Genomic DNA, 27659 nt, shown 5'->3' with positions numbered 1-27659 from the left:
CCGGCGACCGCGGGAGCCCGGGCCCGGCCCGCTCAGCCCCGCAAGCGTGCGGCGGGAAGCGCCCACCGGCCTTTCCACCCCTTGCGGTCACGAGCTCCAGCAGGGGGCGACCCGGGCCCACGTGCCGCCGAGCCCGGCTCTCCCGAAACTACAATTCCCAGGCCGCTCGCGGGTCGCGCCCGCCTCGCCTCTCCTTCTGCTTGCTCCCATTGGCCGCCGCGGGAGGGGGATTGGCGGTCTCCAGGGCGACGGGAGGCGCTCGGGGCATCCGAGGCGGGGAGGCGGGTCCGCCCCCTATTGTGTAGCTGGGAGAGCGGAGCCGAGCGGTGCGGAGCAGGTGAGGGCTGGGGCGCGCTGGGGGGCGATGGAACGGGGGTGCCGGCGAGGGGGATGGAGAACAGTGCGGGAGTTATGGGGGGCAGCAGAAAGCGGGGGACTTGTGGAGAGAAGTGGAATTCTTTGGGGAGCAGAACTGGGGGAGCTCTGGGGAGTGAAGTGGAATTCGTGGTGGGTGGGTGGGTGGGTGGGGGTTCCTGGAGAACTGGAGGAGTTCTGGAGGTAATGTGTGTGTGTGTGTGTGTGTGTCTGTGTGTGTGTGAGAGAGTGTGAGGTGGGGGGGTGGTGGTTCTTGGTGGGTTCCACAAGCAAGGAGGAGTTCCAGGGGTCCGGAGAAGGCGAGGGAGAAGGGAATTGGGGGCGGGATATCAGAAGTGTATTGTGGGCTGAGGCAGGGGAATTCGAGGGAGGGAAATTCCAGGGAGGAGTGGCTGGGAGACGTGGGTGGGTGGGTGGGTGGGTGACGATTGTGGAGGAGACAGGGAGTTCCTTCAAGCGCAGAGGACCGGATGCAGTTGGAGATCCGGTGCGAAAAATGGGAATTTGGGGGGATTGTGAGACGTGGGGATAACTGGGATGGGAGAATGAGAGAGTACTGGGTGGGGAGACCGTCAGGTGAGGACATGGTGGTGGCAGAAGAGTTGGAAAGATCTTAGGAAAAGCAGAGGAATTCTGAGCAAACCTGGGTTCCTAAGGTTTTCGGAAAGCTGAGCCAGAAGGGACTGAAGGTTCCTCTGCATTTGGAAAAAGATATGTCCGGGAGGTATGGGAGAGCTGGGGGCAGTGGAAAGCCAGGGCGATGGATGTTTGCTGGTGAGTTATCAGGAGTGAGACGCACAGGGCCGTTCAGCAGAGGCAGGGATCAGCTGAGGGGCATGGAGGATGTTTTATAGCCTGTCCTGAACTTTGAGGCCAAGAGCAGGGTGGAGGCCCACAAAGCAGAGTCCACTTGGATTTGCCAGGCCCAAGGCCTTTGTGACTTCCCTAGATGCTCAGGGGCTGGAGCTATTAGTTCCTCCCCTCCATGCCCCAGGGCTCCCTTTGTACACCCTAGAGACTCACGGGCCTTTCTAGCTTTTCATGGACCATGCCCCTGGGGTTGGGGAAGGGAGAGCCAGACAAACCTTAGGCCCTGAGGATATTGGAGGGAGAGTAAGTGGGAGGAATTGGGGTGAGGCACTTGGGTCATGGTGCCTGGCAGATGGAGAGCTGCCTGGCAGCACCAAGAAGAGGAACTAGTGCCAGCCACCAGTCCCAGAACCTGCCCAGACGTGAAGGATGCTGCCTGGGCCCCCATACCAGCAGATGCAGAAGGAACTCCTCCTCTCCCAAGTGTCTAACTCATTCGTGCCTAAAGCAGTATTGGGAGGCTGAGTGGAGAAAGAGGTATAGGGTTGCCAGCTTTCAGGGTTCACAGAGGTTGGGGGAATGAGGCAAGGATTTGTGTGGGGGCACTCTGGGGCCACTTTCTAGGGGTTTTCATCCAGGCTTTGCCCTTGACTGGCTCTGTGCACCTGAGCAAGGCTCTCAGATCCTCAAGGTCCTTATTCATCGCCCTGGGGTGGAGGTGATCATACTGGTTCTCCCTTGCTATCTGCTACCTTGTTATTAGCATCAGGACTAAGGAGAGAAGAGGGAGAAGAGGCTGGGTTGCAGGGCCTCTTCATCTCCCATACTTTCCTGACAAGTCATTTTCCAAGTGTATAGGAACCTCAGTTCCCTCCTGGCTCAGCTTTCCAAGAGCCTTAGTAACCTGGGTATCCCCAGAATTCCTCTGCTTTTCCTAGGATCTTTCCAACTCCTCTGCTCCCCACATGTCCTCATCTGTCTGGTCTCCCCATCCAGCACTTCCTCATCTCAGCCCTTCCCCCACTCATCTGCTCTCCTCTCTCCTTCCTCGTCCTTCGCTCACCTCCGGCTTTTCTCTAACTCGGGTTTCTTCTGATTTCCAACACTGGCCCACTCTACATATTGCCTTGCATTTTGCATCTAGATCTGGTGGTGCTCCAGAGGACAGCTTCATCAGGTGTTACATGTGCCAAGCCCTAACTGTCCAGAAGAGTGAGAGCTGACCCCTGTTACCCGGTCAGAAGGATTGGCGGGGCCTGCTGGGCTGTGCACATCCCTGGGCCCCTCCATCTGGGCCCCTGTGGATAGGAGGGGCCGGGTGAGCAGGCAGCTGGGCTATGGTTTGGTGCCTCAGTGTGGCCATCCTCAGCCTGATCATCAGCCAGGGGGCTGACGGTGAGCTGGACTCCCTGGGCTCCAGAACTCCCTGACCTTGGGGTGGGGGTGGTCCCCTGGAGGTCCTCTGTGAGCAGGTCAGTGGAGGGGGGGACGTGCACTGGTTCTGCACGAGTTGAGGATTCCCTCAGCCACTTCACACAGACCTGGGGCGCCCACAGAGACAGAGAGGGTGTCTCCCCTCCCAGTCCTGATTCTGGTCTCCTGCTATATCCTCATGCTAATTGCCCTGCAGGTCGAGGGAAGCCTGAGGTGGTGTCGGTGGTGGGCCGGGCCGGGGAGAGTGCGGTGCTGGGCTGTGACCTGCTGCCCCCGGCTGGCCGGCCCCCTCTGCATGTCATCGAGTGGCTGCGCTTTGGATTCCTGCTTCCTATCTTCATCCAGTTCGGCCTCTACTCTCCCCGCGTCGACCCTGATTACGTGGGTAAGGCTTATCCTTAGGTTGGAGGTCAGGAGGTGTCCCCAACAAAGGTGGGCTGGGTAGAGTGGGAACAAGACCTCTTCTAACAGCTCTATCCCTGCCTCAACCTCATCTCCAGCTCCACTGCCTGAACTCTGCCTAACAAACGTGGCTCTGCTCCCAAGCAGTGTTCACTCATTGAAGAATTCATTCATTTACACACACACAGACACAGACACAGACACAGACACACAGACACACAGACACACACGGTCTGTTTAGAACTCCACGTGGTCTGTTCCAAAGGAGATCCTGCAGCCGTTTTCCAAGTGTCCATCCTAATTCTCGAACTGCTCTTTCTAGAGCTCGTCATCACCTCTCCCAGACTCCTTCCTGATCCTCCCTAGTCCCCCTCCTTGGCCCTCTCCTGGACCCTGGCTCTGCTGTCTTCTCACTGCCCTGCCCTCCTCCCCCCACTACCCTCTTAAATGCTATTTGGGGGTTCCAGGCTTCTAGGGAGTGGGCCGATGGGGCAGCAGGGTCAGTGGGTCTACGCCCTGTCTGCCTCTCCACTGCTTCTGCTTCTGAGTACAGCAGAGCTCGTGCACAGACAGGGTGGGCTGGGAGGACCAGGCTCCCCTAAAGATCAGCAAATGGATGGGGCTGGGCTGGGCTCCTGCTTCAGCCACCTCCTGCATGGACTTAAAACAGCGTATAGGCCTCCCTGGGGGCCTTCTGCTGCACCCCAGCGGCTCCCTCGAAAGGCTCAGCTTCCTTCTAATCCCCCATGGAGCCTTAATCTGAGCGGTTTAGTGCAGGTCTCGGAGGGCAGTGTGTGGGAGGGGCTAGGGTTGGGGCAGGGGCTGCTGGCGAGAGAGTCTGGGCCTCAGGGGAAGCGCAGGAAAGGCCACCTGGGAGGACGTCGATTGGGGCAGGGGACCCCCTCCCTTTTCCCTCTTTAGTTTGAATCCTGGGAGAAGCTGCAGGATTGGCTGAGCTCTCGCCGCCGCGGGGCAGGCTGAGCGGAGAGGGGAGGTGGCTCTGGCAGGTGCTGCAGAAGGGAAGAGTTTATTTTCAAACTGGGGGCAGTTGTTGGCAAACAGCCTGGTGGGAGCGTATGTGTCTGCACAGGTCTCGGGAGAACTGATGAAAGCGGGGTCCCAATTAGGACAAGTAGAGAGACAACGGCCGTGCCCACCAGCCCTCTCCGCCTCTGCCCGCCGGGCCGGGAGGGGCTGGATCTCCCAGCTGAGGCTCCGCAGATGCAGAACGTTGCCAGGCGGAGGGCAGGGCAGGGGGAGGTGGAGTACAGGGGAGAGAAGCGCTTTTCCTGGGCTTTCCCCCAGGAGATGTGCAACTCTCCTCCCCGCTCCACCCCCTGCCCTCTGTCCTGTCTTGAGGTCCCTCAGGCACACAAACCACTGGATGAGAGCAACTTTGCCACCTGTGGGTTTTCTTTCTGTCTCTGTGGTGTTCCTTTGAGCTACAAGGCTTTCTCCCTACCCCTGACCTTCATGCCCACCCCTGCCCCCAGTCTGGAGCTCCTGGGCGGGCAGGGCTAGTCTAGGGAGTCAGGGCCCTGGGGAGAGGCCCCTGTGCCTATTAACCCTTTTACTGCCTCCCAGTGTGGACGGGGCCTCTCAGCCTTTGTGTAGGGGACTCTGAACTGCAGTTGCTAGGCAACGGGAGGTGGAGGTTGCTAAGGACAATGCTGTCCTGTCATAAACCCTCTGGGCAAGCGGAGGGGAGATGGCCTGGGACTGTGTGTGTGAGGCCCGTGGCTTAGAATGTGGGAGGGGCCACGCACGAGAGAGACTGTTTGGAGCTTCAGGGATTACACTGAAGGGAAGGCTTCCAATCTTTGAGGATTCTAGGATCCATCTAATAGAGGAGACTGAATTTATAGACTAGTACAAAAGTAGTAAAAAGCAGTATAAACAAGCCAGGATTAAATCCTAGGATGAAGTTAGCCACTGTATGTAAAGAACCCAACACAGAGCTTGCACAAGAGTGCCTGCATGGTGTGAAACAGTGACCAGGCATCCAGAGGAGAGAGAGTCGGTTTCCGCTACACCAGCTTTCCTGGGGTGGATCTTAGTCCAGCTCTTCTAATTCATGGGACTAGCTTTTGGTCTTTGACTTTCGTGCTATATTGGGAGTTTCAAGATACCCCATATGGCAGAAGGGACATGAGTTTTCTCTCTGTCCTGAGTTGTTTGATAAAAATCAGTTATCTTCAGAGAATGGACTGGAGAACTCGAGGTATGGGAGGGGGCGGGGGATGAAGGGGAAGCTGAGACGAAGCGAGAGAGTAGCACAGACATATATATACTACCAAGTGTAAAATAGTCAGTGGGAAGTTGTTGTATAGCAAAGGGAGCCCAACTCGAGGATGGAAGATGCCTTAGAGAACTGGGGCGGGGAGGGTGGGGGGGACTCGAGGGGGGGGGAGTCAAGGAAGGGAGGGAATACGGAAGAAAAAAAAGAAAAAAAAAAAAAATTACATGGCCTGCATCCCAAACTCAATTTCCCTTCCCTCTTCTTCCTTCTGTGTAGCACTTGAAGATCGCCATAATGAAAAGTTACCATCACATGGGAGTTAGAAGAGGTCATAGGGCGTTCCCTGGTGGCCTAGTGGTTAGGATTCCAGGCTTTCACTGCCGTGGCCCAGGTTCAATCCCTGATCGGTGAGCAAGCTGTGCGGCCAAGAAAGAAGGAAAAAGAAGAGGTCGCAGAGGGGTCTGTGGGGTTCCCTGGCTTGGCAGATTCGGGCTGCTGAGGAATCCCACTGGTGGGAGGATGGGTGTGATTATGTTCGATATTTACCTGTGAGACTCAGGTTTATCTTCTAGGTGGGGATTTAAATACCTAGCCCTTTAAGCAGCTCCACCCTTTCTAGAGAATCCACACCCCTGGACCTCATTCTTGGAAGAAAAGTCTGTTGCCTAAGATCCCAGAGCTGGCCTCAGCCTGATCCTTCTCCTCTTTTTCTCTGACAGCGTCAGGGCCCCCACAGGTTTTGATTCTATTTCAGAAAGATGACCCTAGAGGTAGAATGGAACTAAATTGGAGGGGGCGAGTGCATGGACAGCTTTAGATTGTCTAGTCTTAGAGAGGGCTAAGTCGGGGCACAGTCTGATTGCATTCGTTTGGCATAACCCCAAAGATTTAGAAAATGTCAGTTGTCCTTATCAAAGGTCAGGGTGGAGTGGGTAACTGAGGAACGTGGAGGGCAGGAGCCTGGAGGCAGCGGGACCTCTTTGTGGGCTGTTGGAGGAACCCAGGTGAGAGATGCTGTGCGACGAAACTAAAGTAAAGGTGGTAGAGAGAGAAACAGTATCTAGGAAGTAGAACTTGAAAGGCTGACTGAACAAGCAGATGTGGGATGTGGGGGTAAAAGAGCAAACAGTCTAGGTGACACACGGTTTCTGGTAGGGCGATGTGCGTGGTGGCGCGATTCACCGATAGCAGGGGAGAAGAGGGAGAGGGTGTGTCATCAGATGAGGGATGGAGCCAAGGCTGCATGCGGGGAGCTGATTTGAGATCCTGAGCTCATTTGTTTGTTCAGCCATTTTTACTTAAGCACCCGTGGGTGCCAGGCACCATGCTGCCTGCCTGCCGTCCACCTCCCTGGATATTTTCTCTCCTTTTATAGATGAAGAAACTGACATTGAGAGAGAATTTAAGTGATTTAGCCAAAGGAGTACATGGCTAGAGCTGGACGCTAGAGCTCTCTGGCTCCCAAGTGTGTGCCTTGCTTACTAGGCTGCACTGCCAGGGCCCCAGGAAGCTGCTTGGGGTGCAGGGCTCTGTCAGGCTGGGAGGGCACTGTCTGCTTGCGCTGCGGCTGGGTGCTTTGTGAAGCTCTGTGTAGTCGGTCGGCGGGGCCTGGGTGCCCTGGAGCGTGAGGGATGGGGTGAGGAGGCTGCTGACCTTGCTGCCTGGCTGGGCTGGACTCTGGCCACCCTAAGGCGCTTAGGCCGCTGATAATAGCCCTGGCAGATTAGGGGCTTTGGTAGGCGAGGTCTGGATCCCTGCTGGGGCCCCAAACACGGCTGTGGTTTCTGGGGACAGAGTCCTCTGGCAGGAGTACCCCTGGGAGCCCCCTTACAGAAAGAGCTCAGGGATGGGCAGATTCGGTACGAATTCAGAGGAGGCTAAGTGTTGGCTTTTCAGGCCCCTTCCCCCTACAGTCCTGGAAGCCGGCGTCATTCAGTGCAGTGTTTTGTCCACTTGCTGCCACTGCTCTGGCTTCTCTTTGTCTAAGCTGGGTCCCAGCTGCTGAAAGGCAGGAGCAATCAGAGTGGCGGAAGGGAGGGATCTGCCCTCAATGACCCCAGCCCCATCTGTGCCTATCAGGGTAACTGGGAGAGACGGAGCCTGTTCTTGATGTCTGAGAATGACTAGCGTGACCAGGGGCTTGGGGCTCCCATGGGGTCCCTTCAGCACCCTTGATCCAGGGCTCCTCCCCCAGGGCGCGTCCGGCTTCAGAAGGGGGCATCTCTTCAGATCGAGGGGCTCCGGGCTGAAGACCAGGGCTGGTATGAGTGCCGCGTGCTCTTCCTGGACCAGCACAGCCCTGAGGACGACTCTGCCAACGGCTCCTGGGTGCACCTCACCGTCAATTGTATGAAGCTGGGAGCAGGCAGGCGGCGGAGGAGGGGCGGGGGGGAGGGCGGCCCGATGCCCCGCCCTTGCTGACGCCCCTTGTTTGCTGGCCCCCTGTCTGCAGCTTCCCCGCCCACCCCCACTCCTGCCCTTTCAGTTCTTCAGACCTAAATCCGACCAGCCCGCTGGGCTCTTCCTCTCTCTTCCCTGCTCCTGCCTCCCTGGCCAGGAGAGGGCAAGGGGTAGAGGGTAAGGGGTTATTGAGCCCTGAGTGAAACATCACTTGTGTATATACAACATTTTGCTTTTGCAAAACACTTTTTAACCCAGTACCTCATGAATTCTGTCTCGACCCTAAGAAGGAAGGAGGTCATACTTATTCCCGTTTCATAGATGAGAAGACTGGGGCACGGGGAGACTGGGTCATGCCACTGATTAGTGGCAGAGCAGAGTCTAGAACCCAGGCTTCCTGACTCCCAGGACTGTGCTTTTCTAGAGGGCACCTAGCGCTCTCCCAGCTCTGCACCCAGCCCGGTGCTCAGTTCCCTTGCCGACTCCGCAGGCCAGTGCAGGGATGGGCTGGTGCGTCCTCACTGGGCCCTGGGTGCAGCAGACAGGGCGGGGGATTCCCGTGGAGCTGGGTGGGTGATGGGCTGAGGCTGCGGCCCTGATCAGCCTCTCTGTGGGCGGATGGCCCCCTGGCAGCCCCTGACGCCTGGCTCATTGCAGCGCCCCCTCAGTTCCTGGAGACGCCTCCCCAGGTGCTGGAAGTGCGGGAACTGGAGCCTGTGGCCTTGCGCTGCGTGGCCCGCGGCAGCCCCCAGCCGCGTGTGACTTGGAAGCTCCGAGGCCAGGACCTCGGCCAGGGCCAGAATCAGGTGCAAGTGAGTCCCAGGGCTGCACGGGGTGGGGAGGTAGAGCGGGGGTCGGGCGGTGGCCTGGGCGCGGGGCTGAGCACGGAGGAGGATGGGCGAGGCGGAGGAGGGGCTTGGCCCCGGCTGCCTTGCGCCTGGCGCGCTGCCTCCCTCTGCCGGCCGGCCTCGGCAGTGCGGGGTCTGAGGCCCGCCACGGGCGGGGACACACGCGGGTCCTTCCCCACGGCTCTAGGTGCAGAACGGGACGCTGCGGATCCGGAGGGTGGACCGAGGCAGCTCCGGGGTCTACACCTGCCAAGCCTCCAGCACTGAGGGCAGCGCCACCCACGCCACCCAGCTCCTGGTGCTAGGTGCTGTCTGGGGGGAGGGCCGGGTAATGGGACCCCCATGTGAGAGGACTGACCTGTGGCTGGGGGGTGCCCACAGCGGGGATGGAGTGGGGGTTGTGCCAGAGGGCAGGGGCCGTGGAGAGGGAGGGAGCTCCCAACTCAGGCTGTTCCTCTAAAGCCAGCATCCTGCCTGTAAAAGGATCAGTGAAGGGAGATAGATATTTAGTGCCTGGCAGTGTGGTAGAGTGGGAAGGGCATGGGTGCTGGTGTTGGACCATGAGCCATGGAACCCCCTTGACCCACAGTTTCCTCATCTGTACAAAGAGCTTCCTGTCTTCCTCTCGGGACTGTTACAAGAATTAGGTTCAGTGAGCCCGGTGATCAGCTCTTAGTAATGTGTAGCCAAGCCCCTCCCTTTAGCAGGAAAGCTGAGAAGTAGACTCTGTCTTCACTGTGCCTCTTATCTACATGGGGAAGTAAGACCCAGTGGCGAGGGCTCCCCCTCTGGGTACTGTGGGAGAGGCAGTGCTGGGCAGTGGTGCAGGGTGCAGGTCTGGGGTTGAGAAGACCTGAGTATGAATTTGCCTCCCCACTGATCTTGGGCAAGTCACCTCACAGTCTGTCTGCCTCTGGGCCTTCATGTCTTCATCTATGAAGTGGAGACAGTAATTGCTACTGCAAAAGGCTCTTGGGAGGATTAAATGAGATGGTGCAGGTAAGGGGCTCAGCCTCACCCAGGGTGCCTGCAAGTGCCCTATACACCAGCTCTTATCATGACCTCTTATTACTGACCACTCGTGCAGCAGGAACCCAGAGAAGGGAGACAGCAGTGGAGCTGCAGATGCTAGAGATGGTTTGGCAGGGACTCGGTGGCCTGTCCAGGCTCTCAGGGAAGAGTATTCTAGACTGCAGTTTCAGAGAGCAGAGACAGAAGTTTGAGCTTAACATGCTAGGAGCTGTTGTGGGTTCTTGAGTAGAAGTGTTCTGTGGCCAAAGCTGGCTGGGGGATGGGGCTGGGGGGTGGGCAGGGACATTTCCACATGAATGGCCATCAGAGCAGCAGAGAAGGGGGAGCCTGGGGTCAGGGATTGCTGCAGCATCTTGGAGTAAGGTGTTGGGTACCTGGATTAGGGTAGGAGACAGAGGTGATTTAAGATGTGACAGATGAGGGATGGAAAGGGTAGTGGGTGTAAAGGGTGAGCAGAGGGTTAAAACTGATTTCCCCCTCCCCAACACACACACACACACACACACACACGGGAAACTGGGTGAATGGGGCTGGTGGGAAGGGGAGCTGACTGGGGCAGAGGAGGAACTTGTGTTAAACGAAAGGGTGAGGACCTGTTTCCATTCCCGAGGCTGTGTAGCAATCAGCCCCGTATTCCAGAGGGCAGACTGGGAAGAACTGTAGAAGTGACCTCAGGGTTCCTGGAAGGCTGGGCTGAGGCCTCCCCTTCCCCCTGTGCTCCCCCCGCAGGACCCCCAGTCATCGTGGTGCCCCCCAAGAACAGCACGGTCAATGCCTCCCAGGATGTTTCCCTGGCCTGCCGGGCTGAGGCGTATCCTGCTAACCTCACCTACAGCTGGTTCCAGGACAGCACCAATGTCTTCCACATTAGGTGGGGCTCGGGGTGGGGTGGGGGTGGGGAGCTGGTGGGCAGTCTGAGGAGCTCCTTGGCTGAGCAAGGCCTGGACCCCCTGCCCACGGGCCACGTTGCAGCCGCCTGCAGCCCCGCGTGCGGATCCTGGTGGATGGCAGCTTGCGGCTGCAGGCCGCCCAGGCCGACGATGCCGGCCGCTACACCTGTGTGCCCAGCAACGGCCTCCCGCGCCCGCCCTCAGCTTCGGCCTACCTCACTGTGCTCTGTAAGCCTGACCCCGGCTCCCTCGCCAGACTGCTCCCCTGCCCTGGGCCAGGCCAAGCTCCTCCCTGACCACCTGCCCCTGCTTCCCCCCAGACCCAGCCCAGGTGACCGCCATGCCTCCTGAGACGCCCCTCCCCGTGGGCATGCGGGGGGTGATCCGGTGCCCAGTTCGTGCCAACCCCCCGTTGCTCTTTGTCAGCTGGACCAAGGACGGGCAGGCCCTGCAGCTGGACAAGGTACAGGCTCGGGGAAGGGGAGAGAGGGCTTAGCATGGTGTTCGTCACCCCACAGCCGGGGTGGCGTTTGATCTGTTCAGTGACTGGGGAACACGCACTTCCTATCAGGTGCTGTGCAGGGGGTCACGTGGGGAACAGGAGCAGGCAGTCATGCCTAGAGGGGGTAGCACAGCCGCAGGGACTCTCTGCTGGAAGACCCAGGAGGCAGCGAGCACCTTCCTCCTAGGGCTGGTTGCGGATAAATCAGCAACAGCGTCTGGGACGCCGGTGATGGGCCTTGAAGGGCGGACAGATATTCCACGCAGAAACCGGGGCCCAGAGGCAGGAAACAGTATAGTGCGTTTATGGCATCATGAGTCGTCAAGCTAGGTGGGAGCTACGGTGCCTGTGGGGACACGACTGGTGCAGAGAAAGCTGGAAAGACGGGTTGGGACCAAAAGGAAGACCTATGGATGCCAAGCTAATACTACCTCATTCCGAGGCGATTGAGATCTTTTGTTTGTCTGCAAGGACCATAAATTCCTTGCGGGCTAGTGTTCCATCTTTTAATCCTAGTCTCCCCAGGGCTTCTGCAGCGGGAGTGGTGCTCGATACATTTTGGTCGAAGTTTAAAGAAAAAAGTCCAAAGGCATTCAGAGCCAGTGAAGTTGCTTGAGCAGTGGTGTGATAGCATCGGAGCTGTGAGCAACTAAGTTTGTCAGAAGAATGGAGGGGAAGGGAGTGGACAGACGGAGAGGGGTGCAGAGGCTGTTGAAATGAGGGTGTGGGTGAGACGTTACGAGGCCAGAGCTAGAGAGGAGGATGTGAAGATGGATGGGACAAAAGGCCTTCCCCGGAGGACAGACTCGGGGCGTAAGACAGAGTGGGAGTCAGATGTTAGCCCTTCACATAGAACTAGGGAAGCCGGGAAGAAGAACTGACTTGGGGTGGAGTGCTGGGAAGACAGCAGCGGGGAGCCCCACACCGCTTAACCCCAGGGGGCACCATGCACACGGGAGTCCCTGTGAGTGGCTCCCCCAGAGTCTGCCGTCCCGGCCTTCTCCCCCACTGGCAGTGCCCCTCTGTAGGGAAGAGAAAGAAAGGACGGGATTCACAGAGAGGTCTGGCCAGGGGTAGGGTCGTGGCATCCTCTGCATAGATGCGGGCCCCTCCCACGCAGGGCCTCGCTCCATCTCCGGTCTGGCCTCTGCTGAGTTTCTCTCTGTGGTTGTCATATCGTCTCGCCTCCAGTTCCCCGGCTGGTCCCAGGGCCCAGAAGGCTCCCTGATCGTTGCCCTGGGGAACGAAGATGTGCTGGGAGAATACTCCTGCACCCCCTACAACAGTCTTGGCACTGCAGGGCCCTCCCCGGTGACCCGCGTGCTGCTCAAGGTGAGGGTCAGGGTGGGCCAGCAGCAGCGGGTCGGGTGTCTGAAGATGGGAGCCTGGTGCTGACGCCAGGCTGACGGGTGGGTGGGGGGGAGGTGTACACGTGGGGAGGGGGATTCCCACGTCGCCCATGGCAGCAGCGGTCTGTTGCCATCGCAGAGGTTTTTGCAGAGATGGTGGCGGGGGTGGGGCGTCTGTCACACAACACCTCCACAAAGTAAAGTATCCTGCCTGCCCCAACCCTTTAACTTGGACCAGGCTGCCTCCCTCTCTGGAGGGAAGAGCGTGGGAAGCAAAGGGGAGGGTGAAGGGTGTCCTGTAGAGGTTTGTGCATCTCCAGAGAGGCCCTGGTCTCTCCCACAATGTCCCTCCAGCCCCCGTGCTGGGGACCAGAGACAGAGCTAGAGAGACACTGAGAGGTGGAGACAGACGTGGCGTGATGGGGGCCCCAGGGGTGGGGAGTAACAACCCTTAGGCAGCAGTGTGAGAGAGCCCCCTCCCAATGCCAGATCTGGCTTACAGGCTCCCCCAGCTTTTCTAGAACGGCCCAAGGAAGAATATTTCCAAGAAGTAGGGCGGGAGCTACTCATCCCCTGCTCTGCCCGAGGAGACCCTTCGCCGACTATCTCTTGGGCTAAGGTAAGGCTCCTGACCCCCTCCACCAGTATTCACTCCTGCTACACCCCTGCCTCTCTGTGCCCCTGGCTGCTTTGTGGGAGGGAGGGAGGAGGTGGGGAGGAGAAGGCTGTCAGAGGCAGGGTGGGGAGGAAGCTGGAGCTGCCCAGAGAGATGAGTGGCACCCTTGGTGAGGGGTGGCTGCGTGTGTCCTCAGGGCTGACCAGTGGTTCTGTAGGTGGGCCGGGGGCTGCAGGGCCAGGCCCAGGTGGACGGCAACAGTAGCCTCATCCTGCGACCACTGACCAAGGAGGCCCACGGGCGCTGGGAGTGCACGGCCAGCAATGCTGTGGCCCGAGTGGCCACCTCCACGAATGTCTACGTGCTGGGTTAGTGGCTGCAGAGCTGACTGGAGGCAGCTATGTGGGGAGGAGACAGGGGAATGAATCATATTGGGGGCCCCAGATGGGGATCTTAGTGGGGAGCCCCTGGCATGATGGGTGGAGGGCAGAAGCCCTGGACTCCCCTTAGCGCTTCATCTTCCCTCGGAACCCTGATCAGCATCCCTTCGTCCCCTCCCCCCACCCAGGCACCAGCCCCCACGTTGTCACCAATGTGTCCGTGGTGCCTTTGTCCAAGGGTGCCAATGTCTCCTGGGAGCCTGGCTTTGATGGTGGCTATCTGCAGAGATTCAGTGTCTGGTACACCCCATTGTGAGTGACCTGCCCCTGCCATCCCGCCCCGGCCCCCACCTCTGGCTCTCTGCCCTTTCTCCCACCCCTCTATCCCAGCCCTGCCCTAACTCTGCTGTCCCATTTCCAGAGAATCTCAGGTGTTCAGGGCCCAGGTCCTGAGACCCTGGATGGTTGAGAGGGAGGGGAGAGGTCAGCTCTCTGGACTTCACCCTTCCTGCTCTTCCTAGTTCACGAGGTGCCCCCCATTTTCTCCTGTCCTCCAGGACAAAGCGTCCCGACCGAGCCCACCATGACTGGGTGTCCCTGGCGGTGCCCGTGGGGGCGGCTCACCTCCTAGTGCCAGGCCTGCAGCCCCACACCCAGTACCAGTTCAGCGTCCTCGCTCAGAACAAGCTGGGGAGTGGGCCCTTCAGTGAGATCGTCTTGTCTGCCCCTGAAGGTGAGAGACCTTACCCAGAGCAGCAGACAAGGATGGACAAGGGCTGTAGGGAAAGTCCAGATATGGAGGACCTGGGCGGGCGGGGCCCGAGGGGTTTGTGGACGATGACTCAGGCCTGTCTTTAGGGGCTCTGGGCAAACAGCTGGGCGTCAGGGGGTGTCGGAGGCCAGGGGAGCAGGGGAGGGGCACTGGAAATCTATCTTTACCTGCCTATCTGTCCCATTCAGAGCTTCCTACCACACCAGATGCCCCCAGTCCTCCCCCGACAGGGATGCCGCCTCCCCTGTCTCCTCCGAGAGGTCTGGCGGCAGTGCGGACACCCCGGGGGGTACTCCTGCATTGGGATCCCCCGGAACTGGTCCCTAAGAGACTGGATGGCTACCTCCTGGAGGGGCGGCAAAGCTCCCAGGGCTGGGAGGTGCTGGATCGGGCCGTGTCAGGCACTGAAATGCAGCTGTTGGTGCCAGGACTTATCAAGGTAGGTGTGGGAGGCGGGCACAGGCAGGGAGGGAGGGCCCTCCCAGTCAGCCCTTTGCGCGGCTCCCCAAACCTGAGCTCACCCTGATCTGACCATCCTCACCTCCGGCTGTCTACTTCACCCGCACCTTCCAACTGCAAAGTCTTTCCAAATGGGGTTGGGGTGGACAGGGCTGAGCCCTGACCCCCTTCCTGGACCCCGACCCCCAGGACGTTCTCTACGAGTTCCGCCTTGTGGCCTTCGCCGGTAGCTACGTCAGTGATCCCAGCAACACGGCCAACGTCTCCACTTCTGGTGAGAATCTGGCAGGAGGGCACAGCCTTGGGGATCCGGTGGGGGTGTGGGGGGCTCGGAGCCCACGAAGTTGCGGACACCAACCCTCCGTGGCGACCCCTTCCCAGGCCTGGAGGTCTACCCCTCGCGCACACAGCTGCCCGGCCTCCTGCCGCAGCCGGTGCTGGCCGGCGTGGTGGGAGGGGTCTGCTTCCTGGGCGTGGCTGTGGTCGTGAGCATCCTGGCCGCCTGCCTCATGAACCGGCGCAGAGCCGCGCGGCGCCGCCGCAAACGCCTCCGCCAAGGTAGCCACCTGGGCCCCGCCCACAGAAGGGCCCCGCCCCACAAGCACCGCCCACCTGGGGGAGCAGTCGCTCCCTTATGCATGGATGGGCCAGGTGTGGTGTTCCTACAACTCACCACCCGCCTCGCCTTTTCCCAGGCAGATGGGGTTGGGCGCCTGGTGTTGGGGGAGAGGGTCTTGCCTTGGGCCCTCCCCGGGGGGCTTGGTTTTGCCTGTGTCACCTCTCGTTCTCCTGCGCTTGCAGATCCACCTCTCATCTTCTCTCCAGCCGGGAAGTCAGCTCCCCAGTAAGTCCCTCCAGTTCCTTGGCTTCCTACTGTCTTGTGTGAGCACCGGGGTTCTTGTTTCCTTTCCTGCACCTCGGGGAGGGGTAGGAGAGGTGGAACAGAAGTGAGAGGGAGGTGAGGATGAAGTGCAGAGGTCCCAGCCTGGGGGCCGGTCCCGTGCTGCCTGTGCCTTCCTTCCACCCCTCCACCATGTGGGTCCTTCTCTCCCTTGCTCTCCCTAGCTCTGCTCTGTTCTGCATCAAACCTCTCAAGGCCTGACGCTCGTTCCTGGGAGGGGGACTGGCCCCCTACCACAGACCCTGATCTCCTGTCCTTCCCCAGCTCTGCTCCGGGCTCGGGCAGTCCTGACAGCGTGGCGAAGCTGAAGCTCCAGGGTTCCCCAGCCCCCAGCCTGCGCCAGAGTCTGCTCTGGGGGGAGCCCGCTGGACCGCCCAGCCCCCCTCCGGATCCTCCACCTAGCCGGGGGCCCTTACCCCTGGAGCCCATTTGCCGGGGACCGGATGGGCGCTTTGTGATGGGACCCAATGTGGGGACCTCCCAAGAACAGCCAGGTCCCGAGCAGGCTGAGCCCTGGACCCCAGCTCGGTGTCAGGCCAGGTCCTATGACTGCAGCAGCAGCAGCCCCCGTGGGGTGCCCCAGCCCCTCCGCATCGCAGACATCAGCCCTGTGGGGCCCCCTCCCGCAGGCTCAGCCAGTCCCCTGCCAGGTCCAGGACCCCTGCTCCAGTACCTGAGCCTGCCCTTCTTCAGGGAGATGAATGTAGATGGGGACTGGCCCCCCTTGGAGGAGCCTGTTCCTCCCCCGGATTACATGGACACCCGGCCCTGCCCCGCCTCATCTCTCCTCCGCCCCCTGGACTCCCGCGCTCAGTCCCCCAGGGCAGCGGTTCCTGGGGCCGTTGTCGGGGTCGGGGCCGCCCCAGAGCCCCCGTACACAGCACTGGCTGACTGGACACTGAAGGAGCGGCTGCTGCCGGGCCTCCTCCCTGCCGCCCCCCGGGGCAGCCTCACAAGTCAGAGCAGTGGGCGGGGCAGCGCCTCCTTCCTTCGGCCCCCCTCCACGGCCCCCTCTGCAGGAGGCAGCTACCTCAGCCCCGCTCCAGGAGACACCAGCAGCTGGGCCAGTGGCCCCGAGAGGTGGCCCCGAAGGGAGCATGTGGTGACAGTCAGCAAGAGGTGAGGGCCGTCCCTGCCCAGTCCTGCCCTGTCCACATTCTCCCCACCCTCTCCTATACCCTCTGCCTTCTCCGCTCCATTCCCACCCTGGGACCAGGAGAGCTTGTCTCCTTTTGTAAGCTTTTGTTGAGGTCCAGGGATCTTCAGAGGAAACCCAGGGCCCACCCTCAGCTTGGGGTCTCTGGGTTCAGGCTTTTCTGGCTACCCTCTGTTCCTCTACCCACGCCACACATTTGTCCCTTTCTACAGGAGGAACACATCTGTGGATGAGAACTATGAATGGGACTCGGAATTCCCAGGGGACATGGAATTGCTGGAGACCCTGCACCTGGGCTTGGCTGGCCCTCGATCCCGACTTGAAGCTGAGCCAGAGCTAGGTGTGGGAGCCCTCCAGAGAGGCAGGCACCCCTGGCCTCGCTGTCCTGCACACACAGCCTTAGGACCCGGTCTGTTCCTAGCTGGGCCCTGTGCCCCAGGCCATCTCCTCTTGCTGCTGTGGCTCCTCTGCGCTGGCAGGCCCTAGAGAGCTCCATGGTGTCGGTGAGCCCCAAGGCAGGGAACCCTAAGACTTCCTCTTTTTGCTGTTCCGCCCTCTTGCAGGTGCAAAGACTCCAGAGGAGGGCTGCCTCCTGAATACTGCCCACGCCCCTGGCCCTGAGGCCCGCTGTGCTGCCCTTCGGGAGGAGTTCCTGGCCTTCCGCCGCCGCCGAGATGCTGCGAGGTCCCGGCTACCAGCCTATCGGCAGCCAGTCTCCCATCCTGAACAGGCCACTCTGCTGTGAACTTCCTAATGTGAGGCAGGGTGAAGGCACACGGACCCTGCAAAGGAGGCCCCCAGCAAGACCTAGCTGCAGCCTGGGGCACTGCCCCTGCCCCTTTGGTGCTCAGGCATAGACCCTGACAGTGGGCTTGGTGTGGGATGTATGTGCTGAGCCCCTAGAGTCTGGGGACTGGAACAGGGATTTTAGGTTCTGCCCCGTGTGTGTGTGTGTGTATGTGTGTGTGTGTGTGTGTGGTGTTTGTGGTGTGGGTGAGGGTTTTTTTTACAGGTGAATAAAGAATGTCTGAAAAATCTTTTTGTGTGTCATCTGCTTTGAATCTGAGAGGGAGGTAGGAAGATCCCTGAACCCGAAAAAAGGAGGGGGCTCTTCCTGAATAAATGGAGATACATTCAACATCCGTTCAAAAAGCATTTATTGAGTGCCTACTGAGGTTAGCTACTGCAGAACTGCCATTAAACTAGGTGCTGAGAAAATACAAAGTTCACAAGACATGTCTTTGCTCTGGGGGAGTTCTTTCTAGTCAGTGAAGCCGGCAAGTAAAGAAATAGTTACAGCATGATGTGATAAGTTCTGTGATAAAGCTATGTGTTGGTTATTAAGGTAGCACGAAGGAAGGAGTCAGCAAACAGTGAACAGCTTACAGCTTGTGCTGGGACGAATGTGTTGCAGGCATCTTCACAGGAAGCGAGAACAGTGATAACAGCCAGCGGCTGAGCCCTCACTGTGTGTCAGGCACTGCTCGAAGCTCTCTCTACGTGTATCATTCAATTCTCTACCACTCTGAAGTAGGTAGTACTATCAGCTCTATTTTATAGACTAGAGAACTGAGGTGTACGGTGCTTTAGTAATTTGCCCAGAAGTCACAAAGTTAGTGATGGGTAGAGCTGGTGAGAAGTCAGTCAAGGGAGGGAGCACATCCCAGCAAAGGAACAGCCTGTGTGAAGGCACAGAAGATGCAAAAACACTTGGCTTCTCAGGGAATCACTGGACTATAGGGGTAGGGAGGGTCTGGCAAGAGGGAATGGAAAAGTGGGAAGGCACTGGTTGTTGATGTGCTTGAAAACCAGGCTCAGCGGGGGCTTCTGTCATCTCTGAAGAACTCCACCGGTGGGTGTAAGCAGGGACCCCACCCCAGAGGGACTGCTCAACTGAAGCCTGAAAACAGGGAGTGGGGAGCACTCATTTAACCCCCAAACGATGCTCTCCTCCACCCTCAGAGACAGAAGAACTGGCAGCCTCCTCCACTGAGGGCTCTTCTGATCCCTCCAGGATTAAGAAGAGGTACCAGGCCATAGAGAGGAGGAAATGAAGGGGAAAGAAGTCAAGTCTGAACCCTGGGCCCCCACGCTGATCACGCCCCTTGGGCCCTGGGCAAGGAATGACCTCACTGTTAGTTTCTGCCCAGGCTTGAAGAAGGTGGGGAGCAAGACCACGTGTAGGAGCTGTCCTGGCCTGCTAGCCCCGGTCCTGCCACACCCTAGTCAGTTTGGGGGTGGGGGGTGAGCGGGGAGCGTCTTCCTGTGCCTCCGTTTACCTAACCACGCTTTTTAAACCAAGAGGCTTCTTCCCACACAAAAACGCCCACAGTCTTGCGCTAACCTAGACAGAAAGGCTCCCACTGGGGCGCAAGTTTAAGGGCTCTGGGGTAGGGGTAGATGTTCTCAAGGGTGGAGGCCGCTGCCTCCAGGTCCTTTAACTGGGATTCTGGTCCACGCCCCTCTCTCTTAAGCTCTGCCCTCCGCTTCTGCACTGCTGCGCCTTTAAACCCTCGGCCCTTGCCCCGCCCCTAGTCCTCCCCGTCCGAGGCGGGAGCAGACTGAAAACCCCCGGCCCGGCCCGGGCGCTCCACTCGCGCTGCAGCCCCAGCCGTGAGCGCGCGACTCTCCTTCCCGAGTGAACGGTGAGCTGGAGGGAGGGGTCCCTGCGGGCCGGGGACGCGCGCGGTCCCTAGAAAGCAAGAAGCCCGAGCTTGCGACTTGCTCCGGGGAGCTTGGGGGTCAAGGGCTTGGCAGGCAAGGGTCCGTGGACTGCCCTGCGCCTCCCCGGGCTGCCAGGTCTGTCCCCGCATTGTTGAGCGATGAGGTCAGGCGATGTTGCGAGTGCATAGACGGGGCGTCCGCCCGGATCAGGGACTCGGGGACTGCGCCCCGCCCGCCGGCTCCAGCCCCGGGTCTTCGCTGGGGTGAGGAAAGGGGGGCGTCAGGGATTAGCTGGCTGGCCCCGAGTGATGGAGCGTACAGGGTCCCGGCGCGCCCCCCTGGCCAGCTCGGCGCCGCCTCGGCTTCCCACGCGACCCTTCACTTCCTGGTTCCGGGAGCACGTGTGGGTGCTGCCTGCCCTCTGCGTCCCCGAAGCCGCCCTTTCTGTTCATTCTCCTGCAGCTCGTTTTTCTGGGGACTCGGAGTCGCGGGTGGGGCGAGGAGGCTCCGTGCGCGGGTCCCGCGGTGGCCTTGCCTTCCCAGGTTCGGGCGGGGAGTTGAAGCTGCAGTCGCCTCCAGGACAGCCCCCCGACCTCAAGCATCTGGGAGGCTGCAGCCCTGGCTGCGCCCCGGGGTGCCCTGCCTGTAGGAGGTGGTGCCGGAGGAGCGTGGCTGCTTTCCAGCCTCCAGCCCCTACGGGAGCCGAAGCCCCCACCCCTTGCCCTCCGCTGCTGGGAAAGTCGGTGGTGGCCGCGGGCGGGCGGGCTGCCCAGACCACTGCGTCACCCCAGCGGCGGGCGGTGGGTGATTCATCCCAGTAACGGCCCAGGGTGTGGCGGGGTGGGGGTGGGGGGCCGGCTGTGCGGGCCGGACCAGCAGGACCGGAAATGGACCGCCGCCTTCCCCTCCGCCTCGCGCGCTCTGCAGGCCTCCTGGAGTCTCCTGGCGCTGATATCCATGAAGGTCTGGGGCGACTTGGTATCTGTGAGCAGAAAAAAGCGGGGTGGACGTGAGGATGGAGTGGTGTGGGGATCCGGTGTAGGAGGAGACCTGTGGCTCTCCTAGTTTTCACAGCAGGCAGAGGGACAGCTCCCCGCCTTTAACCCCACTCCCAATTTCTCCTTCCTAGTCCATGGGGAAGACTTAAAATTGCCGAGGAGGCCAAAGTAGGGTGGGGCCAGCAGGGCCCTACCCTTCCAGAAACAACAAATAAGTCTTTGTCCAAGTGCAATTCTCCCACCACCCCACACTCCGCATCTCCCCCCCACTCCTCTTTTGCCCCCTGGCAATTGGCCTCTAAACCTTTCTACCCCACCCCCACCCCATCTCCAGGACATTTCTTCTCCTGAACTATGAACTTAAATCTACTTCTCTACCCCCAAACTGGTAACTTCCCTTCTCCATATGCCCCCCCCCCGCCCCATACCCTTCACAGCTGCTTCTGTGAGGAATCCCTTGCACCTGTCTATACCTGTAAAGGGGCCCCTTTCCCAAGGAACCCACTTCTGCCCCCCCTCCCCCCACCCTCACTCCTCTGCAGAGTGGATGTTTCTGCCTGGTGCCCCCACCCTGCCCCATTCCTGTGTTTGGTACACAGAAGCCATGGCAACGGCCCCCACCATACCCCTCCTCCCGCTCAGGCCTTGTGGCTTCCTGTTTGTGTAGCTTCAGCTTTCTCTTCTGCTCCCTGACTCTTGATAGCAAGGGGGCTCCCCCAAGGTGGCCATGCAATCACAGGTCTCCCACCACCCCTGCTCCCTGTGGCACTTCTCTTTGGGGCCAAGTACCCCCTTTTCGCTCTTCCGGAAGCGTCTTAATGCTCATTCTGGTTTGGGAAGTTCCCCTGTGTCCTCTCTGCATCTTGAATGCAGAGTCCCTTTGTCTTCCCAATTCAACACCCCAGCCCTTCAACACCCCAGCCCGGAGCCCTGGAAGCCTCCCACCCCCACCCCACGTCCGCCGCCTTTTCTTTGGCGTTGCCACAGTGGGGTGAGGTAAGCTTCCAGCCCAGGGTCTGGGTGGGGCTGAGGGCTGGAGTGCCTTTTGTGGCCCTTCTCCCTTTCCCAACTGTTGTAACCTTGTGAGTGGGGGTGAGGGCAGTTCCCACCACTGTAGGTAGCTCACTGCCAGCCCATCCCCCAAGGTGTGCAGCTGTTGTCTTCCCTTGGAACCCCAGCTCTGGGCATCTCCCGCACAGCTTCTCCCCACCTGGCTACCTTCCCTCCTTTAAGGGAGAGCCAGGGTAGGTCCCGCGGGTGTCCCCAGGGTGGGCCACTGCAGCTCCCGCGGCCGCAGCCCCTCAGCTCAGCTGCTTGTGGGGTGGGGAGAACAGCTGTGGGCAGGCTGGGCCTGTCTGGCCCGCCTCCTCCCAGAGCTCTGCCTTAGGGCTCTGTCACCTCAGGGTCTAGGGCAGTGGCCCCAGAGTGGAGCCGAGACACTGCAGCTGGAGGCTGTGACGTTGCCAGCTGTGTCCAGGCCCCAGAGTTTAGGAGCGCCCTCAACGTCCACGCAGAGGTGGGTCTGGGAGGCCAAGTCTGTCCTGCCCGTCCACATAGGCGACACTGGAGGGGTCAGGCTTTGGGCCTGCTCTCTTCGCCTAACCCTGCTGTCCGGGTTAATCATTCTCCTGGCCTTTCGTTCCCTGGGCCTTAGGCCACTTGGCTGCATGCAGACATAGCCCTGGGCCCAGGTGACCGCAGGGAAGCTGCCCCCAGAAGTGAAGTCTGGACATTGGGCTGGGAAAACGGGGCTTACTGGTGGCAGCAGCCTCTGGCCCCTCTCCCTCCTTCCACGCCTCCCAGCCATGCCCCTGTGCGTCAGGGGTCACAGGCCTCCGGAGACTGAGTGGCGTGGCGGCTGAACAGTTGGGGTTGGGCTGGGAGGAGGGAACCTTGTCTCCCTCTCTGCAGAGGCCTGCCCTCCCCCCGCTGAGTGTGTGTGTGGCTGGTGGTGTGGGTCAAGGCCCAGATTGACATTTATCTGGCCTGGCTTTCAGGCTGGGTGAGGTGGGGGTGGGTTGTCTTAATGAGGTTTAAAAATAACTGATTTGTGGCGAGGATCTCTGCCGGAAATGTGCAGCCCTGTCTGTGCAGCCCTGTCGGAAGGAGCAGCCCTGTTGAGTGGGGGAGGGGACGGCCTGGGTGTGCCTCCACTGGGGCTGAGAGGTGTGACGAGGCTTGAGGCAGCTGCTGGTCCCCGTGGCCTGCCCCAAGGCCCAGGAAGGGGGTGGTGGGATGGCTCAACCTGCTGTGCGTGAGACCCAGGGAGCCAGCGTGACTTCATCCTTTAAGTCTGACCTGGCCTGGGGCCAGAGGTGGGGAGAGGGAGTGTCTCCTTCCCTCTCCTTGAGCATAGGTGCCTGGCCTGGGGCATCCCCTTTTCTGTACAACCAGCCAGCTCTATTTCAGAGCAGAGAGAAGAGCCCATGGGGAGGGAACGGGGGCAGGGAGTGGGGTCCTGGCTTCCCCTTGGCATGGGTAGCATTCCCAGGACAGGCCTCTGGGTGTGGGACCTAGGCTGGGAGGTGGCGGGTGGGGACAGACTGCCCACCGCGGGGTGCTGTCAACTCAGGCCAGTGGTCAGGAAACCACCCAGTTCTTCCTAACTGAGGTCCTCAAACTAAGTTGAAGGAACCCTGCTGTGTATTTCCCCACCTCTCCCTCTCTCCTGGGGTTTCCCTAAAAATGCCACCCCGGGCTCCTGAATTAGTGCCCTATTCCTGCTGTAACGAATTATCACAAACCGAGTGACTGAGGGCAACACACATTTACTATCTTGCAGCGCTAGGTCTCACTGGCTAAAAGCAAGGCATTGGCAGGGCTTGCATGCCTTCCGGGGGCTTCAGGGGGCTTCCATTCCCTGCCTTTCCCAGCTTCTCAAGGCCATCGCGTTTCTTGGTTCATGGCCCTGCATCACCACAACCTTGGCTTCCTTCTCACTCCTCCTGCTCTGACTCACCTGCCTTCCTCTTTCACTTATTAGGACCCTTGCTGTGAGTACTTTGGGCCCTCCTGGAGACCCAGCGTACTCTCCCTACCTCAAGATCCCTAATTCAGTCACATCTGTAAAATCCCTTTGCCATATGAGGTAACATTCCCAGGTTCTGGGGATTAGACATAGACATCTTTGGGGGGCCATTATTCTGCCTAGCGCTGCTTCTAGAAAGGAAAGTAGAATTTGGTATTGTCTGGTTTCTCGTGGGAAGTCCCTTTGCCTGGTGAAATCTGTTAAGGACCTACTCAGACCTACCTCTTCCAGGAAGCCCTCCAGGCTGCTTCTGCCAATTCCTACAATGTATGGTCTGACTGTGTGGTTTAATATTCATCCTGTACCACTCTTGCCCTTTCATAAGTGCTTACATTGTCTCGCTGATGGCACTGTGGACAGCTTTAGGACTGAGGACTTTCTGTCTCTTCCACAACCCCCAGCACAAATAGTGGGTGCTCAGTGAGAACCCAGTGGCTAATTGCGGTAGATCTGTCCAGTCCCCTAGCTCCTGGCATAGGTTCCCAAGCCACTCCATATTCTTTCCAAATCATTCTCCTTCCCAGAACTGGAAAAGGCAGGGTTGGGGTTAGAATGACCAGTTTGCCTTTGCTAAAGTTGACCACCCCAAATGAGGGTATGGACCCCCAATCCTGGCCTCATTAACGCTATATTCTATTCCAGTGGGTTTTATACTTCATTGTAGCCGTGGAACCATTCAAATGAAATCTCATAGGAAGCCTCAATACTACAGACAGGCTGCCTGTCACAGGGGTGGGAGAACCCAGAGGTGCCTTAACACCTCCTAGAGTTCTGAGCACTGTGACTAGCCTGTATCCAGGGGTCAAGGTGAGATTGCCCTCATTTGGCGGCTATTCTCACCTCTGGGGCCCACCCTGGGGATACGGTGTGTGTCCCTGTGGGCAGAATCCCCCACCCCGAGGCTGCAGAGCGCTGACCACAGGCCTGGATGTGTCCTCTCCCCAGCTCCCCACCTTTCAGCCGCCCACCCTTCAGCATGGCCAACAGGGGACCTGCCTACGGCCTCAGCCGGGAGGTGCAGCAGAAGATTGAGAAACAGTACGATGTGGACCTGGAGCAGATCCTGATCCAGTGGATCACCACGCAGTGCCGCAAGGATGTGGGCCGGCCCCAGCCTGGGCGCGAGAACTTCCAGAACTGGCTCAAGGATGGCACGGTGAGAGCCGGGCACCTCCAACCCGAAGTGCCAGGAAAGCGGGGCCGGGGCTGGGGGGGACCAGAGATCGTCTCTGCTGAAGAACGGAGGGCGACCCTGTCCCAGCTTTTCCTGAGCTGGGATATCTCCATCGTGCAGAGGCCCCCTGCGTTCCTCCCTCCCGCCGAGGGAAGTGGGAGGGTGAATGTGCCTCCCGTCGGTGGGAGCCCTAGGTGACACGGAAGGAAAATGAGCCCTAAGGAAGAGCTGGGGGAGGTGTGCTCTAGTCAGTGATGCTGGAATAGCACGGTTTATGCTCTGGGCTCAGAGGCAGCGGGCTGGGCAGGGAGGCGCCTGGTCCTCAATCCAGGTGGAGTCCGAGCTGGTCTCCGGTAGGAGAGGCACCTCTGTGGTTCACTGTCTCTAGTGCCGAGGGGGGTGCACCCTGATCTGTGGTAGGCACGGCCTCGCCTCTGCACACCTGTTGTTCTCACCCAGGTGCTGTGTGAGCTCATTAATGGGCTGTACCCCGAGGGGCAGGCCCCAGTGAAGAAGATCCAGGCCTCCACCATGGCCTTCAAGCAGATGGAGCAGATCTCCCAGTTCCTGCAAGCAGCCGAGCGCTACGGCATCAACACCACCGACATCTTTCAGACTGTGGACCTCTGGGAAGGTGGGCCAGGGCCAGAAGACCAGAGGCTGGGCTGGGCCTGGTCCACCAGGGAGAAGGGGCAGGTTTCTGGCACCCTGAGGACAAAGAATGCAGGATGTTTGTGTGTGTGTGTGTGTGTGTGTGTGTGTGTGTGTATGTGTTTAGGGAGGACTTGGCCATATTGGGGGGTGGGATGGAGAAGGGTAGGGAGACCAAAAATAAAAGAATTAGGAGGCTGGGCCTGCTGACTTAGTGATAGAGACGGAAGCCTGGCGTCCAGGACTCCAGCCCCACTGAGGCCAACACAGCCCCTCCCCCTCCCCAGGAAAGAATATGGCCTGTGTGCAGCGGACACTGATGAACCTGGGCGGGCTGGCGGTAGCGCGGAACGATGGGCTCTTCGCCGGGGATCCCAACTGGTTTCCTAAGTGAGTACTGCTGGGGCAGCGCAGGCCCTGGGCTGGCGCGGTGATCCTGCCCGCTCCTGTCCCTCGGAAACACCCTTTACAAAGCAATTCCTCGTCTCACTTAATCCTCACAACTCTCCCGGGATGGCAAGGGACAGTCCCTCTCGAGAGATGAGGGGGTGGCTTCAGAGAGCTCAAGGCTCTCCCGGGCAGAGCTGGCGCCAGCACTCGAGCCCACAGAAAGCCTGCGCTCTGTCCAGGGAGGACATTTACGGGGGCAGCCTCCACCGTCCTCCTAACCAGTGCTCCCTTTCCACCCAGGAAATCCAAGGAGAACCCCCGGAACTTCTCCGACGACCAGCTGCAAGAGGGCAAGAATGTGATTGGGTTACAGATGGGGACCAACCGTGGGGCATCTCAGGCGGGCATGACTGGCTACGGGATGCCACGTCAGATCCTCTGATCCCACCCGCAGCCCTGCCCCTGCCCACCGTGAATGGTTAATATATATATATTTTTTACCAGTGACATTCCCTGAGAGCTCCCGGAGCTCTCACGCTCCCCTCTGCCAGGGTTGGGGACCTGGCCTGTCTCCTCTGGGGGTGCCCGATGGTGGCCTTCCCCCGTGCTTACTAATACATTCCCTTCTCTAAATGCACCAAAACTGGACCAACTGGCCTCTTTTCTTCCCCTGGGACCAAAACTGGGGGGGCATCCCCTCCCTCCCCACCATACCTCTTCTCCTTCTCTCTGGCCTCTCTTCCCCCTGAGCCCTGTGCCCCAATCCATTCCTTGGCTGCGAGTCAGGGATGCTGCCCAGTGGCCTTCTCCCCGCAAGTATGCCTCACCCACAGCTGTGGCTGCGGGGACTTAATTTATAGGGAGGGGCCTGTGGCTGCTCCCCCCAGCCCCAGCTGGACTGCACTCCCCACACTTCTGGGGCAGCCTGTCCTGGCAGAGGCCCTCGGGCTTCTCCCTTTCCATTCGCCTCTCTGTGGCTAAGGGGTGGGGGTGAGGGGACCAGGGAGGGAAGGCTGCCCACCACGGGCTGGGGCTTGAAAAATCTGACTTTGCCAATTGAAATAAAGAATCTCTGTCTTTTTTTGGATGGACTCTGGCTGTGTCTGGGGCCACCGAGCCCACTGTTGGGAAGGGAGGAATGTGGGGGACGTGTGGTGACTGGCTCCGGGGAAGAGGGCTTTGAGATGAAAGGTTGTAAACGTTTCCCCACCTTCGATTTCCTTCCCGTTCTTTAGCTCACTTGGTTTAGGTGTGGGGTTGAGAAGGGACAGGCCCTCCCAGCTGCCCTTGGGCTTGGAGCCATGATGGCAGGATAATGAGGGCCGTGTCCTTAGGGATGGGGGGGCCCTCACCTGCCCAGGTGCTCCTGGCTGGGCCCCTCCCACAGCCAGCACAGTTCTCAGCCATTGCAGGAAGGTCGGGCCGGCTATCCGCACAGCCCTGGGTCCTGGCACGTGTCTGGGTGGGAGGCCCTTCAGGCAGGCTTGACGGAGGCAGCCTCTTGGAGCTGGCCCGACCCGCTTGGGGCCAGGGGCAAGGGTTGCCGAGGCGAGGCTCTGGCGAGCTGGGGAGTGAGTGAGCAGGAAGGAGTTGGTGGTGGCTGAAAGGAGGAAGCCTTGTGATCATCCCAGGCACCTGTGCGCTGCATGCTGGCAAGAGCCCAGCGGCGTTCCTTCTAGACGGGTGGCCTTGGACCACAAGAATCAACTTGAGGGTCAGGTTGTCCTGAGCTCCCAGCCCTGACCCAGGCATGAACGTTCCACCTGTAGTTTCCAACCCCACGGCCTTCCCGTCAAACCCTGTGTCTCCCTAAAGGCCTGGGCCAGCGCCCACTTCAGCTCCCCGCCCAGGGCCTGGCCTCCATTATTCTCCCTGCTTCTGCTTCAGTTCATCTCTGTTTCCCGAGGGAGGGAAAGCCACAGTGCTGTGCTGGGTGTGATTGTGCAGCGGATGACCAGAGAGCTTTCATTCTCCTTTCTCCCACCCTACTGTGGTTCCCTCTGCCAAGAAGCACCTACTGTGTGCCCGGGCCCACGCCACCACTACATTAGCCGCCCCCGCCCTGTGCGAGATGGTGTATGCTTGCCTGCTGCACTCCCTTGGGCTGTGGCACAGATTAGATAGGCTGCAGCCTATATACAAATTCCCAGGGGGTTAGCTGTCACTCCACCCGGTTATATCCCATTTAG

The 27659-nt window shown here is 59.6% G+C and overlaps 2 protein-coding genes across 3 annotated transcripts; both read left to right on the top strand.

The window, feature by feature from the left end:
- Positions 1–209: 209 nt before the first annotated feature.
- IGSF9 (immunoglobulin superfamily member 9) lies at positions 210–17604 on the top strand. 2 transcript variants are annotated; one of them, XM_057727420.1, is made up of 21 exons: positions 210–337; positions 2330–2580; positions 2816–3004; positions 7455–7607; positions 8318–8472; positions 8696–8813; positions 10270–10411; positions 10513–10658; positions 10751–10893; positions 12124–12264; positions 12784–12900; positions 13115–13265; positions 13466–13589; positions 13835–14010; positions 14238–14488; positions 14698–14782; positions 14890–15066; positions 15310–15352; positions 15674–16528; positions 16778–16905; positions 17129–17604. In XM_057727420.1, exons 2-21 carry the CDS (start codon positions 2523–2525, stop codon positions 17308–17310), a joined length of 3534 nt encoding a protein of 1177 aa, XP_057583403.1. In that variant the 5' UTR covers positions 210–337; positions 2330–2522; the 3' UTR covers positions 17311–17604. The 2 variants fall into 2 exon arrangements, with proteins under 2 accessions (XP_057583403.1, XP_057583413.1); XM_057727430.1 differs by lacking the exon at positions 2816–3004.
- Positions 17605–19066: 1462 nt separating this feature from the next.
- Positions 19067–26557, top strand: TAGLN2 (transgelin 2). Its single transcript, XM_057727407.1, has 5 exons — positions 19067–19210; positions 24201–24411; positions 24889–25063; positions 25368–25470; positions 25771–26557. Exons 2-5 carry the CDS (start codon positions 24232–24234, stop codon positions 25910–25912), a joined length of 600 nt encoding a protein of 199 aa, XP_057583390.1. The 5' UTR covers positions 19067–19210; positions 24201–24231; the 3' UTR covers positions 25913–26557.
- Positions 26558–27659: the final 1102 nt, after the last annotated feature.

The sequence above is a fragment of the Hippopotamus amphibius genome, chromosome 1 (assembly GCF_030028045.1).
Source record: "Hippopotamus amphibius kiboko isolate mHipAmp2 chromosome 1, mHipAmp2.hap2, whole genome shotgun sequence".
Classification (NCBI taxonomy): domain Eukaryota; kingdom Metazoa; phylum Chordata; class Mammalia; order Artiodactyla; family Hippopotamidae; genus Hippopotamus; species Hippopotamus amphibius.
This window is presented reverse-complemented; position numbering and strand designations above follow the sequence as displayed.

Coding starts and splice junctions, on each gene's coding strand:
- TAGLN2 (XM_057727407.1), top strand. CDS start 24,232: ATGGCCAACAGGGGACCTGCCTACGGCCTCAGCCGGGAGGTGCAGCAG. Junction 24,412..24,888: donor ACTGGCTCAAGGATGGCACG/GTGAGAGCCGGG, acceptor GTTCTCACCCAG/GTGCTGTGTGAGCTCATTAA. Junction 25,064..25,367: donor GACTGTGGACCTCTGGGAAG/GTGGGCCAGGGC, acceptor CCCCCTCCCCAG/GAAAGAATATGGCCTGTGTG.
- IGSF9 (XM_057727420.1), top strand. CDS start 2,523: ATGGTTTGGTGCCTCAGTGTGGCCATCCTCAGCCTGATCATCAGCCAG. Junction 3,005..7,454: donor CGTCGACCCTGATTACGTGG/GTAAGGCTTATC, acceptor CTCCTCCCCCAG/GGCGCGTCCGGCTTCAGAAG. Junction 12,265..12,783: donor TGACCCGCGTGCTGCTCAAG/GTGAGGGTCAGG, acceptor TCTGGCTTACAG/GCTCCCCCAGCTTTTCTAGA.